The sequence below is a fragment of the Mustela putorius genome, unplaced genomic scaffold (genome assembly GCF_011764305.1).
Source record: "Mustela putorius furo isolate JIRA1106 unplaced genomic scaffold, ASM1176430v1.1 tig00003987_pilon_pilon_pilon, whole genome shotgun sequence".
Taxonomy (NCBI): Eukaryota; Metazoa; Chordata; class Mammalia; order Carnivora; family Mustelidae; genus Mustela; species Mustela putorius.
This window is the reverse complement of record NW_025422126.1, coordinates 16,172,720-16,185,693: the sequence shown is the minus strand read 5'-3', so window position 1 is coordinate 16,185,693 and position 12,974 is coordinate 16,172,720. Positions and strand designations below refer to the sequence as shown.

The 12,974-nt window shown below is 38.4% G+C and overlaps 1 protein-coding gene across 4 annotated transcripts in view; it reads right to left on the bottom strand.

Moving 5' to 3' along the window:
• Window positions 1-7,555: 7,555 nt before the first annotated feature.
• The window catches only part of EED (embryonic ectoderm development), a 30,343-nt gene continuing 24,924 nt past the window's right edge, over window positions 7,556-12,974 (bottom strand). For 3 of the 4 annotated variants that reach the window (XM_045071380.1, XM_004763535.3, XM_004763536.3), the window contains 3 exons: window positions 9,652-9,810; window positions 8,642-8,715; window positions 7,556-7,891 (listed from right to left, as the gene is read on the bottom strand). In XM_045071380.1, coding sequence (XP_044927315.1) covers window positions 7,765-7,891; window positions 8,642-8,715; window positions 9,652-9,810 — 360 coding nt within the window. In that variant the 3' untranslated portion in view covers window positions 7,556-7,764. The remainder of the gene's footprint in view (window positions 7,892-8,641; window positions 8,716-9,651; window positions 9,811-12,974) is intronic. The other variant, XM_045071379.1, reaches the window with a different exon arrangement.

The following is a 12,974-nucleotide window of genomic DNA, read 5'->3' as shown; positions in this document are numbered from 1 at the left end:
GTTTCCTTTGCTGTGCAAAAGCTTTTGATCTTGATGAAGCCACAACAGTTCATTTTTGCCCTTGCTTCCCTTGCCTTTAGCGATGTTCCTAGGAAGAAGTTGCTGAGGCTGAGGTTGAGGAGGTGGCTGCCTGTGTTCTCCTCAAGGATTTTGAGGGATTCGTGTCTCACATTGAGATCCTTCATCCATTTTGAGTCTATTTTCATGTGTGGTGTAAGGAAATGGTCCAGTTTCATTCTTCTGCATGTGGCTGTCCAATTTTCCCCAACACCATTTGTTGAAGAGACTGTCTTTTTTCCATTGGACATTCTTTCCTGCTTTGTCGAAGATTAGTTGACCATAGAGTTGAGGGTCCATTTCTGGGCTTTCTATTCTGTTCCATTGATCTATGTGTCTGTTTTTATGCCAGGACCATACTGTCATGATAATGACAGCTTTGTAATAGAGCTCGAAATCTGGAATTGTGATGCCACCAACTATGGCTTTCTTTTTCAACATTCCTCTGGCTATTTGAGGTCTTTTCTGGCTCCATATAAGTTTTAGGATTATTTGTTCCATTTCTTTGAAAAAATGGATGGGATTTTGATAGGGATTGCATTAAACATGTAGATTGCTTTAGGTAGCATAGACATTTTCACAATATTTTCTTCCAATCCATGAACATGGAACATTTTTCCATTTCTTTGTGTCTTCTTCAATTTCTTTCATGAGTACTATATAGCTTTCTGAGTACAGATTCTTTGCCTCTTTCGTTAGGTTTATTCCTAGGTATCTTATGGGTGCAATTGTAAATGGGATTGACTCCTTAATTTCTCTTTCTTCTGTCTTGTTGTTGTATAGAAATGCAACTGATTTCTGTGCACTACTTTTATATCCTGACACTTTACTGAATTCCTGTACAAGTTCTAGCAGATTTGGAGTAGAATCTTTTGGGTTTTCCACATAAAGTATCATATCTGCAAAGAGTGATAGTTTGACTTCTTCTTTGCATATTTGAATGCCTTTTATTTCTTTTTGTTGTCTGATTGCTGAGGCTAGGACTTCTAGTACTATGTTGAAAAGCAGTGGTGATAACAGACATCCCTGCCATGTTAAAGATCTCAGTTTCTCCATTGAGAATGATATTTGCAGTGGGTTTTTCATAGATGGCTTTGATGATATTGAGGCATATACCCTCTTTCCCTACACTCTGAAGAGTTTTGATCTAGAAAGGATGCTGTACTTTGCCAAATGCTTTTTCAGCATCTATTAAGAGTATCATACGGTTCTTGTTCTTTCTTTTATTAATGTATTATATCACATTGATTGATTTGTGGATGTTGAACCAATCTTGCAGCCCTGGAATAAATCCCACTTGGTTGTGGTGAATAATCAAAAGGGGCCATTATTTAGGCCAATAGAAATAAAATTATTCAATAAAGTGACTTAGCACAAAACCATGGCTGCCATAAGAAATTGCCACAAATTTGGTCACTTAAAAGAACACACATTTAACTGTTCTAGAGATCAGATGTCAGAAATCATCAACTGGCCACAAACAAAATGTCAGCAGGGCCACAGTCTTTCCAGAGGGTCTAGAATAAATTATATTTTCTTGCCTTTTCAGATATTAGAGCTACATTCCTTAGGTTATAGCCCCTTTCTTTCACCTTCAAAGTAAACAATGTAACATCCTGCTCCAGACCTCACATTGCCCCCTTCTTTGTTATATATCACTCTGCCTTCCTCTTATGCAGATATTTGTGATCACATTTAAGATCCACCAGAATAATTCAAAATAATTTCCCCATCTCAATAGCCTTAACAATCATACCCATAAAGCCTCTTTTTTTTTTTTTTTAAGATTTTATTTATTTGACAGACAGAGATCACAAGTACGCAGAGAGGCAGGCAGAGAGAGAGAGAGAGAGAGAGAGAGAGTGGGGGAAGCAGGCTTCCTGCGGAGCAGAAAGCCCGATGTGGGGCTCGATCCCAGGACGCTGAGATCATGACCCAAGCCAAAGGCAACAGCCCAAACCACTGAGCCACCCAGGCGCCCCAAGCCTCTTTTTCCATAGAAAGTAACAGTCACAGGTCCCAGGGAGGGGGGCCTATTTGAGGGGGGTATTATTCAGCCTACTACACTATCTTAATAAAATCTCCAAATGTGCATTAAATAAAAATCATTATTTAACTCCACTAAGATGAGAGAAGAGGAAGAAGAGGGATGAACAGCTGAGATCCTCCTCATAGTCAATATATATCAAAATGAATGAAGGAACCAAAAGACAACAGCAACTACATATTAATTAGGTAAACGTAGGAAGAAATAGCTAAAAACGTAGTGCTTGCTTCTGTGGTATAGAACATGAGCAGAAAACTGTTTTTTGGTTTTGGTGGTTTGTTTGTTTGCTTAAAAGCCTTTTTAACTCTGTTTTACTTTTTAAACTATATGCCTATATTATTTTGATAATAAAATCTTATTTTATAAAAGTGGAAAAAATGAAGGAATTGGACTAATCTCTAAAATTCCTTGCATTGAATATGCCATGGTTTTATGTCTCTTTAACATTGTTGTTTTAAATCACCCCCATCACAGCCTCCAAACTTTGGATGCCTAAAACAAACCCTACCAGGAAATCATCAGTAAAAATCACACCAGTATAAGAATTTCAGCTCAGAGACATATTGTTGATTTGATAGCTCTCTTGAAAGGAGATCTGAGTGGCTTTCCCGTTGCCTATCTTATCACAGATAGCAGATGCCAAAAAAAGCACAAATTCTTCTTCTCCTGTGTCTAGGAATTTGCAGCATGAGACTTTGCATCTTTTGACATGCAAAGATGGTATCTATTTCTTCACCCTCCTGGACTTTTTACCTGATTTGATGGAAAGAATGCAGAAGTTATGTGCCAGTTCCAAGCCTAGACCTCAAAAATATTTGCAAGCATCTGTTCTAGTTCTTGGAACTTTGCCAATCTAACAAAGGAACAAGCCAAGGATAGTTTGCTGGATAATGAAAGGCTCCTGGCACCCCCTGCCTCTGCCAACAACCAATCAAACCTTAGGAACAGAGCTACAAAGCTGATTTGAGGCAGACCAGAAATTAATGAACCCAGTCAAGACCAGAACTTCTTGGCCATGCTCAGCCAAAATAGAATCATAAGTTAAATAAAATTTGAAATGTTTTGCTGTGCAGCAAAAGCTAGCTTCCATGTAGTTCATTCACAATTTGTGATTGCATTTTATTCATTAATTTTCCTTCCCTGTAACAATTACTGGTAGTTATCTATTTAACATTCATTTCACCCTTCTTTAACAGAACCCCATTTTTGTTCAGGAATGCATCCCTTCCCCAGGAGGCTCAGAGCCCCAGAGGAAGGCCCTGCTTAATCTAACTATTTTCCTGCCCCTTTGCAGTAAGTGGTTTAGGATCAATCCCATAACCCAGTTCCGATCAGTGAAACCTGAAAGGAAATCTGCTGGTGGTTGCTGGGACAGGTTTCTCGGTCTTAAGATAATCACATGAAGAGATGATCATTTTTTCATTCTGTACACAGACATAACTGAAAATGACATCTGAAGTTGTAGTAACCAATCATCCTGAAACTTCAAAGAAAACAACCTGACAAAAAATTTTATACAAGGGCATCTGGGTGGCTCAGTGGGTTAAAACCTCTGCCTTGGGGGCGCCTGGGTGGCTCAGTGGGTTAAGGCCTCTGCTTTCGGCTCAGGTCATGATCCCAGGGTCCTGGGATCGAGCCCCGCATGGGGCTCTCTGCTCAGCGGGGAGCCTGCTTCCTCTTCTCTCTCTGCCTGCCTCTCTGCCTACTTGTGATCTCTGTCTGTCAAATAAATAATAAAATAAAATATTAAAAAAAAAAAAAAAAAAAAAAAACCTCTGCCTTGGGCACAGGTTATGATCCCAAGGCCTTCGGATCGAGCCCCACATCAGGCTCTCTGCTCAGCAGGGAGAATGTTTCCTTTGCTCTCTCTCTCCTGCCTCTCTGCCCAATTGTGATCTCTGTCAAATAAATAAAATCTTTAAAAAAATTTTTTATACAAAATTTTAGCAGCTTAAATTCTAAAAATTTTAGTTTTAAAGCCTCATATAAAAAGAAATCAAATAATGGCCAATACTCAAAATCAATGACTTTCTGACAACCTACAATGTAATGGTTTTAGAATTAAACACATACACACCCCCTCAACTCATTGCACACAATGTAACAGAAATCACCCAACTTGTCAAATTTCACATCAGCCTGGGGGTAACTGAAGCAGGGAAAGTGAAATGAATCTTTCATTCATCTAAAGTTTTGTTCTGTATCAGAAAAACCCACAAAATACCAAGAATATAGAAATCCATCAGTTCAATAACAAAATGATAGTAATTTTTTACCTAACAGGGGAAACCCACAGGTAACAAATGAAAGTAGGCGAAGTTACAAATTTTATAGTGTTAGAGCTATATTTTATGGCTAAACAGATCATCTAGCACTTTTTTTTTCTTTTTTTAATTTTAAGCTAAGCTCTATATCCAGCATGGGGCTTGCACTCATGATCCTGAGATCAAGAGTTCATGCATTACTGACTGAGCCAGCCAGGAACCCCTAATATGAGTCTTGCTCCCAATTTCCTTGGTTTTACATGGTAAGTGCACTCTTTCACGGAACTTTTGTTTTAGTTAAACATATATATATATATATATATATATATATGCACACACACACATATATATACACATACACACACATATGTACATATATATGTATATATATATTTGTGTGATTGGGATATTATAGTCTATTTTTTAAAGGATTTTATTTATTTATTTGACAGTGAGACACACAGTGAGAGAAGGAACACAGTGGAAGTGGGAGAGGGAGAAGCAGGCTTCCTGCCCAGCAAGGAGCCCAAGGTGAGGCTTGATCCCAGGACCCTGGGATCATGACCTGAGCCAAAGGCAGATGCTTAACTGTCTGTGTCCCCAGGCATTCCCTAGGACAGTAGTTAAAAAAATTTTTTTTAATGAAACCCACAGTAAGAAATAAGACTATAGGGGTACCTGGGTGGCTCAAGTTGTTAAGCGTCTGCCTTCTGCTCAGGTCATGATCCCAGGGTCCTGAGATCAAGTCGTGCATCAGGTTCCTTGCTCAGTGGGGGGCCTGCTTCTCCCTCTTCCTGCCTCTCACTCTCTGACAAGTAAATAAAATCTTTTTTTAAAAAAATAAAATTACTAGATGATCCTAGATGATGCGATTAAGCAGAATGTCTATCGCCTTTGCTTCAGGTGAGAGTTTTAATTCTTTGAGCACTTTTGGACAACTGGACCACAAGTTCTTTATACCTCTGCCCTTCTCAGGCATTTTCTTAAAAAACAACAACTTTAAAATCATTTAATTCTATACAGCACCTTTCCAATATTCTGTAGGATGATACACCTAAAATCACATCCCAGTCCTTTCGTAGCCCATTTTGTTTTCCTTCTAAAGACCCCAAGACTCCACTGTACTTGTCATCTCTGCAGCAGCAGCCATCTACTCTGCATCATAGATTTCTTTAAACTCAGGTCCCTGCTCACAGAGCACAATATGGCTCCCAGTCTCTGCCTTCTTTCCTATAGCTGAATTTGTTATTTTTCTTTTGAGGGCAAATGTGGGGAGAAGGGGAGAAGGTGGAAAATCATTCTATTCATTTCACTTGAAAGGACCAAAGAAGACCAAGATAGAGCCAGAAAGAGACGGTAACAAGACTAAACAGTTAAGAAAAAAAAAAAAAATGAGAACCTACTTACAGAGTGGTTAGTACCCAAAGGAGCTTCCTAGAAAAGTGAGGCACAGGACCTCAGATCAGCCCCAGACAGGATCAGCTTCACAGGTGTGTGATCAATGCAGTAAGCAGTACAGGGGACTGAGTTCAGAAAGAACCCACGCATAGTTTATTATTTTTTTAAATTTTATTTTTTTTAAAGATTTTATTTATTTGTTTGACAGATGAGAGATCACAAGTAAGCAGAGAGGCAGACAGAGCGGGGGAAGCAGGCTCCCCGCCGAGCAGAAAGCCTGATCCCAAGACCCTAAGACCATGATCTGAGCCGAAGGCAGAGGCTTAACACACTGAGCCACCCAGGCGCCCCCCCCATGCGTAGTTTAATGCCTCCTCTGTTCCCATCTCGACATTCTTTTCTTTGAACTTGCATTTTTTAAGTCCAGTGGAACAAGACAGCATGTATGTGAAGAGGGGATTCATGCAATACGCGTATCTGTCTACCATTCCTTGCCTCTCTATTCATATGTAGCATTTTCAGTTCTTCATGAGCAAAGAATTCCATTATTAGATTCAAAATGAGTGCAAGTGTGTTTCATCTAAAATTGAGTAGACAGCGGTCCTGACAACCCCAAGAAGCTGTGCTTTGAGTTTGAAACAGAACTTGGTTTTGTTTGTTTGTTTTTTAAGATTTTACTTATTTGTTTGACAGGGATCACAAGTTGGCAAAGAGGCAGGCAGAGGAGAGGAGGCAAGAAGACTCCCCGCTAAGCAGAGAGCCCCATGCAGGGCTCAATTCCAGACCCCTGAGACCATGACCTGAGCTGAGGCAGAGGCTTAACCCACTGAGCAACCCAGGTGCCCCTTTTCCCTGCTTTATAAGCAAGAGGCTTGCACCTATGAAAAACCCACAGTGAGTATCATTCTCAATGAGGAAAAACTGAGAGTTTTTTCCCTAAGGTCAATAGTGCAACAGGAACATCCACTCTCACCACTTTTGTTTAACATAGTAGTAGAAGTCCTAGCCTCAGCAATCAGACAATAAAAAGAAATAGAAGGCATATGAATCAGCAAAGAAGTTAAACTCTCACTCTTTGCAGATGATATTGATACTTTATAGAAAAAACCCAAAGGCTTCACCCCAAAACTGTTAGAACTCATACAGGAATTCAGTGAAGTGGAAAGATGTAAAATCAATGCACAGAAATCAGTTTCATTTCTACACACCAACGAGACAGAAGAAAGAGAAATTAAGAAGTTGATCCCATTTATAATTGCATCAAAACCCATAAGATACCTAGGAATAAATCTAACCAAAGAGGCAAAGGATCTGTACTCAGAAAACTATAAAGTACTCAAGAAATTGAGGAAGACACGAAGAAATGGAAAAATGAAAAGAAATAAAAAAAGAAATGGAAACTCTATAGAATTTTAAACATAATTACTATGAAGTTATTACAGAAGAAATAAGAAATAAAAGACATAGTTAATACACTTTCCAGTAAAAATAAGTAACAATATTTAGGATTTAGTGTATGTCAAGTACTGTTCCAGCTGTTTCACTTTGATCATTTGATCCTTAAAATCCCTATAAGGTAGGTATTCTTATCCCTGTTTCACACAGGGGGAAACTGAGGTAGATGTTAAGTTACTTAGCTCAGCTCATAGTTGCAGAATTAAATTCTGCTTAGTTCTAGAACTTAATCACATTATAGAGCTTTCTTTACTTAAAAGAACTACCAAAATGATCATTACAAAAAAGGGTGTACATTTTTTTTTCTCACAATGAAAACAGACTAACACACAGCTTTACAAAAATAAATTTTTATTAAAAGCAGTAGAGTCTGAGCAGGAGACAGTACAAAGAATGTAAACAATGTAAACATCACTACATTCAGCTCAGCCTGATTGAATGCTGAAAGACAACTCTAAATGCTCTATGTGCCCTTACTAGCAAGATACAGTAATTCTATTATACACAGAAAACACACTCTAATTTTGATTAAGAAAAAGTATTTTATCGAAGTCGGTCCCAGCGCCAAATACTGGCATCATCACAAACAGCTATAAGAATACTGCTATCCCTGCTAAAACTGGTTTGTCTAATAGCAGCACCACATTTATGATGAGTCAGTGTTGTACATCTAGGAAAAAAACAAAACAATAGTTTAAATGCCATTCATAAGAAATGTTGTATCAAATTAAACCAGTGAATTAGAAAACAAATAGATGTTCCAAGTCATATGGAAAGCATTTAAAACATCACTAAGAGCTCAATCTCTAATTTCATAAAACTTGGGTATATTTTTAATTTTAAAAAAAAGTAATTTGTCACCACAGTACTTATGATAAATAGTCATTATGAGAACACAAAGTATTTTAAAATAACTGAGTCTTGTAAATGTTAAAAATGATTTAAGAATGGTACTTTAAGTATTAATTACTTCCTATCTATTGGCATTTGAGTAAAAAGGCAGAAATTATCAGTAAAGGGACGCCTGGGTGGCTCAGTTGGTTGAGCATCTGTTTTCGTCTTTGGTCATGATCCTAGGTTCCTGGGATTGAATCCTGCACTGGGCTCCTTGTTCGGTGGGGAGCCTGCTTATCCCTCTACCTGCCATTCCTCCTGCTGATACTAGCTCTCAATCTCTCTCTGACAAATATATAAAATCTTTAAAAAACAAAACAAAAAAAACCCCACTTTATTTTTCCCAGAGAGAGAATGCACACAAGCAGGGGACGGGGGCATGTCAAAGGAGTACCAGACTCCCCACAGAGCAGGGAGCCTGAGGACTCTATCCCAGCACTCTGGGATTATGGTCTGAGCTGAAGGGAGATGCTTAACCAATTGAGCCACCCAGGTGCCCCTATTAATACATAGTCTAAATACTTACTTGGCTTTATGAGGATCTTCTACTTCTAAATCCCAAACATAAAGTTTGCCAACCTGATTGCCCAATGCAAGCATCTGTATAAACATATTTTTAAAAAATTCAAATTATTAAATAGGCTACAGGGCCTTCAAGCATTCCTAAGACATGTTCATATTTCAGAAAAACCTCAGCTTTATCCTATGGCTATGCTCATGATTAGTTCTTTGCACCTTGTATTTCTGATTTGTAAATGGGGATAATAGCAACTAATACTTCAGAGGCATCCTGAGTAAATTAGAAGGCATTTTGCAAATTTATGAAGGACTTTACCATTTACATAGTTAGCATGTACTCTTTATTCTGCCTTAAAGAATTATAGCAACAGCTACAGAGAGCTTCTCCAGTCTTCTGAGAAATAAATATCCAGATAATTTGTTACTACAAATTCCTAACACAAGTCTTTTTAAAATTTTAGGTAACTATTACTTGGTCCCACCTTCCATGCTGATTTTTCTCCAAGCTTTTATATAAAAAAATCTACTTAAAAAGTTTAACACTCCTGGGACGCCTGGGTGGCTCAGTTGGTTGAGCAGCTGCCTTCGGCTCAGGTCATGATCCCAGTGTCCTGGGATCGAGTCCCACATCGGGCTCCTTGCTCAGTGGGGAGCCTGCTTCTCCCTCTGCCTCTGCCTGTGCTCGCTCGCTCTCCCTCTCTCTCTCTGATAAATAAATAAAATCTTTAAAAAAAAAAAAGTTTAACACTCTAATCACCAAAACATTAAATCTTAGTAACAGATGTTATGGAAAGTAAGCACCTCACTGCCACCACTGACACCCGTTAACTACATTTTAAAATAAACATTGCAGATAGTGAGCAGAACCACAAAGATAGAATAAATAATATCAATCGCTAAAGTAATCAATCCAAAAGATCAAGGTAGATTCTTAGAGGAAACTGAAGATGGATGAACAACAGAGAAAAGTGAAATTTTCAATGGTCTTAAGTTTAAAATGTAAAAATATGCTGCTACCTTTTGCCAGAAATCCATAGAAAACCTCATGTACCAAATGTCACACTGGCTGTAATCGAATCGCCCAAGAATAGTCACATTAGACTCACTGGGTTTAATTTTATCTATATCATCTTCCATTTTCCCAGGTTTCCAGCAAACAATGGCATTTTCACAAGACTTTAAAAGAGAGAAATGAGAAAACAAGAAATGTTACATACAAAACTGAATTTTAAATATTAAAAACAAAGCCCTTCTTTATTATCTTTTTAGAATTGACAGTCTTAAAACCTGGTTACCCAACTACTAAATACAGTGATATACATTCATTTATATTTACAGAGTCAATGTCCACACTTGAGGACAAGAAGTCATATTAGAATAGAATTTAACAATATTCAAAAGCATTATGTTATCTGGAGTATTCATTTTGAAGTCACAATTTCTCTTCCAAACCAAATTCAGCTCTAGATACTGTGGCATCCAGACTTCAGTGTCCTATAACGAAAGTAAAATTACAAAAACTCTGTACAAATGCATGGCTCTTCAATATGGCCCCCGCTTAGAGGCCTTAGAGATCAGATTATATAGAAGGCAATAAACGCAGTAGTTTTAACATCAAGACACTGATATGGGCATAGGACTGAACTAGACTAAGTTACATCTTCCTCATTCTATATCATTATCTTTGCACACATTCTCATTAAGCAGCAAGTGATAAGGATTACAATGGAAGAAAAACTGCAACACGGTGGGCACTATTTATATTAAAGGCCAGTGGTGTGATAATGAGGGACATTTGGCAATGTCCCTGGCCTTTGGTGGGTGGACAAGGAAAGATGCTGCTGAGCATCCTACAATGTACAGGATGGCCCCTCCCATTAAAAAAAAAAAAAAAAAGATCTAGCCCAATTACCTCAACAGAAACTGAACTGAGAAATGCCTATGTAGGGAAAGAGTGTCTGCTGGAGTGTTACAGGACACACAGTCCAGGCAATTCTGTGTCTGGTTCACTGACTTATGAACAGTTTAACAGCAGGGCCATAGGAAGATTAGGGAGGAGACAGTACCCCAACTTTTTTCTTTCTCTGCCTTTTTTAGATTATGTAAAATCCCAGGGCTATATATCTGATACATAAGTTTTTTTAAAAGTACCTTAGATTAGAGATCACCTACTTTGATAACCTAACTAAATGCACAACTGGACTGATAGCCCACAGACTTCCCTCAAAAAACTCATCCTGGTCCCAACCCTACTGAATCAGAATCTCTACAAGGGAAGGCCGAAGCAAAACAACTGTGACAGAGTTCTTCAAGTGCCTTGCACCGATTACACTGGTAAAGGATTCTTTATTAGTCAAGTCCCCTCATGAACTAACTTGAGGTAAAGAGAAGTTCCTCATTATAATGGATGACTGCATTTGAAAATCATCTTGATGGATGCCTGGGTGGCTCAGTGGGTTAAGCCTCTGCCTTCAGCTCAGGTCATGTCTCAGGGTCCTGGGATTGAGCCCCGCACTGGGCTCTCTGCTCAGCGGGGAGCCTGCTCCCCGGCCTCCCGTCTGCCTGTCTACTTGTGATCTCTGTCTGTCAAATAAATAAATGAAATCTTTAAAAAAGTCATCTAGAGAGCTTTTTAGAATTACAAATTCCCAGGTCCTTTTGCCAGATTTAGAATCTCTGGGACTGAGGCCTAAGAATCTATTTTTACAATGTTCTCCTAGTGATTCTGATGCAGAAATAGATTTGTGACCACCAATATATTTCATTCAGGTCAGCTTCCTGAAACCTAAAATGCAGAAATCCCTTCCTATCGTCTGACGAAGGTCTAAGAAAAGAAATTTTAGAGCTAGTGCCTTTTTACTTCTACTTCCAAAACGATGGGGTAGGTGTACTTTTCTCCATTTATCCTCACTATAGCTTAAAAGACTAAGTATCAAATAGAAAGCAAACATAAGACTTTGAAAGGTAGAGAAAAGGCAGACTGGTTAGGAACCTTGGGACATGAAGGATGCTGAGTTCCTTGGTTCTCTTTTGCCTAATTTATGTATCCCAGACTGGATGCTAGAGAAGGCAGCAGCTCAGCGATCAATACCCATGGGTTATTACAAAACACCCACAACAAAAGCCTGCTCTCTCTAACCAAAGAACCAGGAAAGTGACAATCTAGCAGGAGAGAAAATTTTCAAACATCCTATTCCAGGAAAACACCACAGAAAAAAACTGTAGGCTCATCCTCGCATGAACCACCAATGACCCAGTGGGGAGCACTTCTCAGGTGGTAACCTATGTACCTCAAATGCATACCCAACCCTCCCTACTCCTGACTCTACCTGCCCCTCATCGTAATGAGGTAACTCTGGTCTCCTTCTCTTTGCCTAGGGTGGTATCAGAGGAGGCCCAGCAATGGATGTTTACAATCATCCACAGCCCTCAGTGTCAATGGAGACCACTTGGGAACAGAAATGAGATGCCATCATCTCGACTTCCCCACCACTTGCCAATGATGAAGCAGTGCTCCTCTTCTCCAGCTGAAAATCTGTCAGAGGAAGACTGCTGCAAAAGATCTAAATAAAATAAGATGCAGTCTTGTAGTGTAACACTCAAAATACCTAGATCTCAATAAAAAAATTCACTTGTCACACTGAGACTCAGAAAAAACCTCAACTTTAATGCTAAAAGATAATAAATGCCAACAATGAGATGCAGATGTTCAAACTACCAGACAAGGATTTTAAAGCAGCCATAATAAAAATGCTTCAATGAAAAAAATGCTTCAATAAGCAATTATACACTTAAAAAGGTCTCAGCAAAGAAATAAAAAGAATCAAATTGAAAATTTAGAATTGAAAAATATAACCAAAATAAGAAAATCAACTGAAAGGTTCAATAAAGAGTCAATTTAACGTCTGAAAAACAGAAACTACCCAATCCAAACAAAATGAAACAAACCTAAAAAAATGACAGTCCCAGGAGTCAAATGAAAGATCTAACATTACATCATTAAAGTTCCAAAAGGAGAAGAGAGGTCTAGAAACGAATTTGAATAATGGCTGTAAAACTTCCAAATTTGGGACAAACTATTTCCAAAAGTCATAAATCTATTACAAATATAAGGCGAGTGAACTCCTAAAGATAAGTTCAAAGAAATCAAGGTACATCATATTCAAACTTCTGAAAACTAAAAAGACAAAGAAAAAAACCCTGAAAGCAAGTAAGACAGAACTCGTTATGATTAGGAGAAAAATAATTCCAATGATGGCAGGGATCATCAGAAACCACAGACCCTGGAGAGAAGGAACACAACATTTTTCAAATGTGTAAAGAAAATAACTGTCTATGTA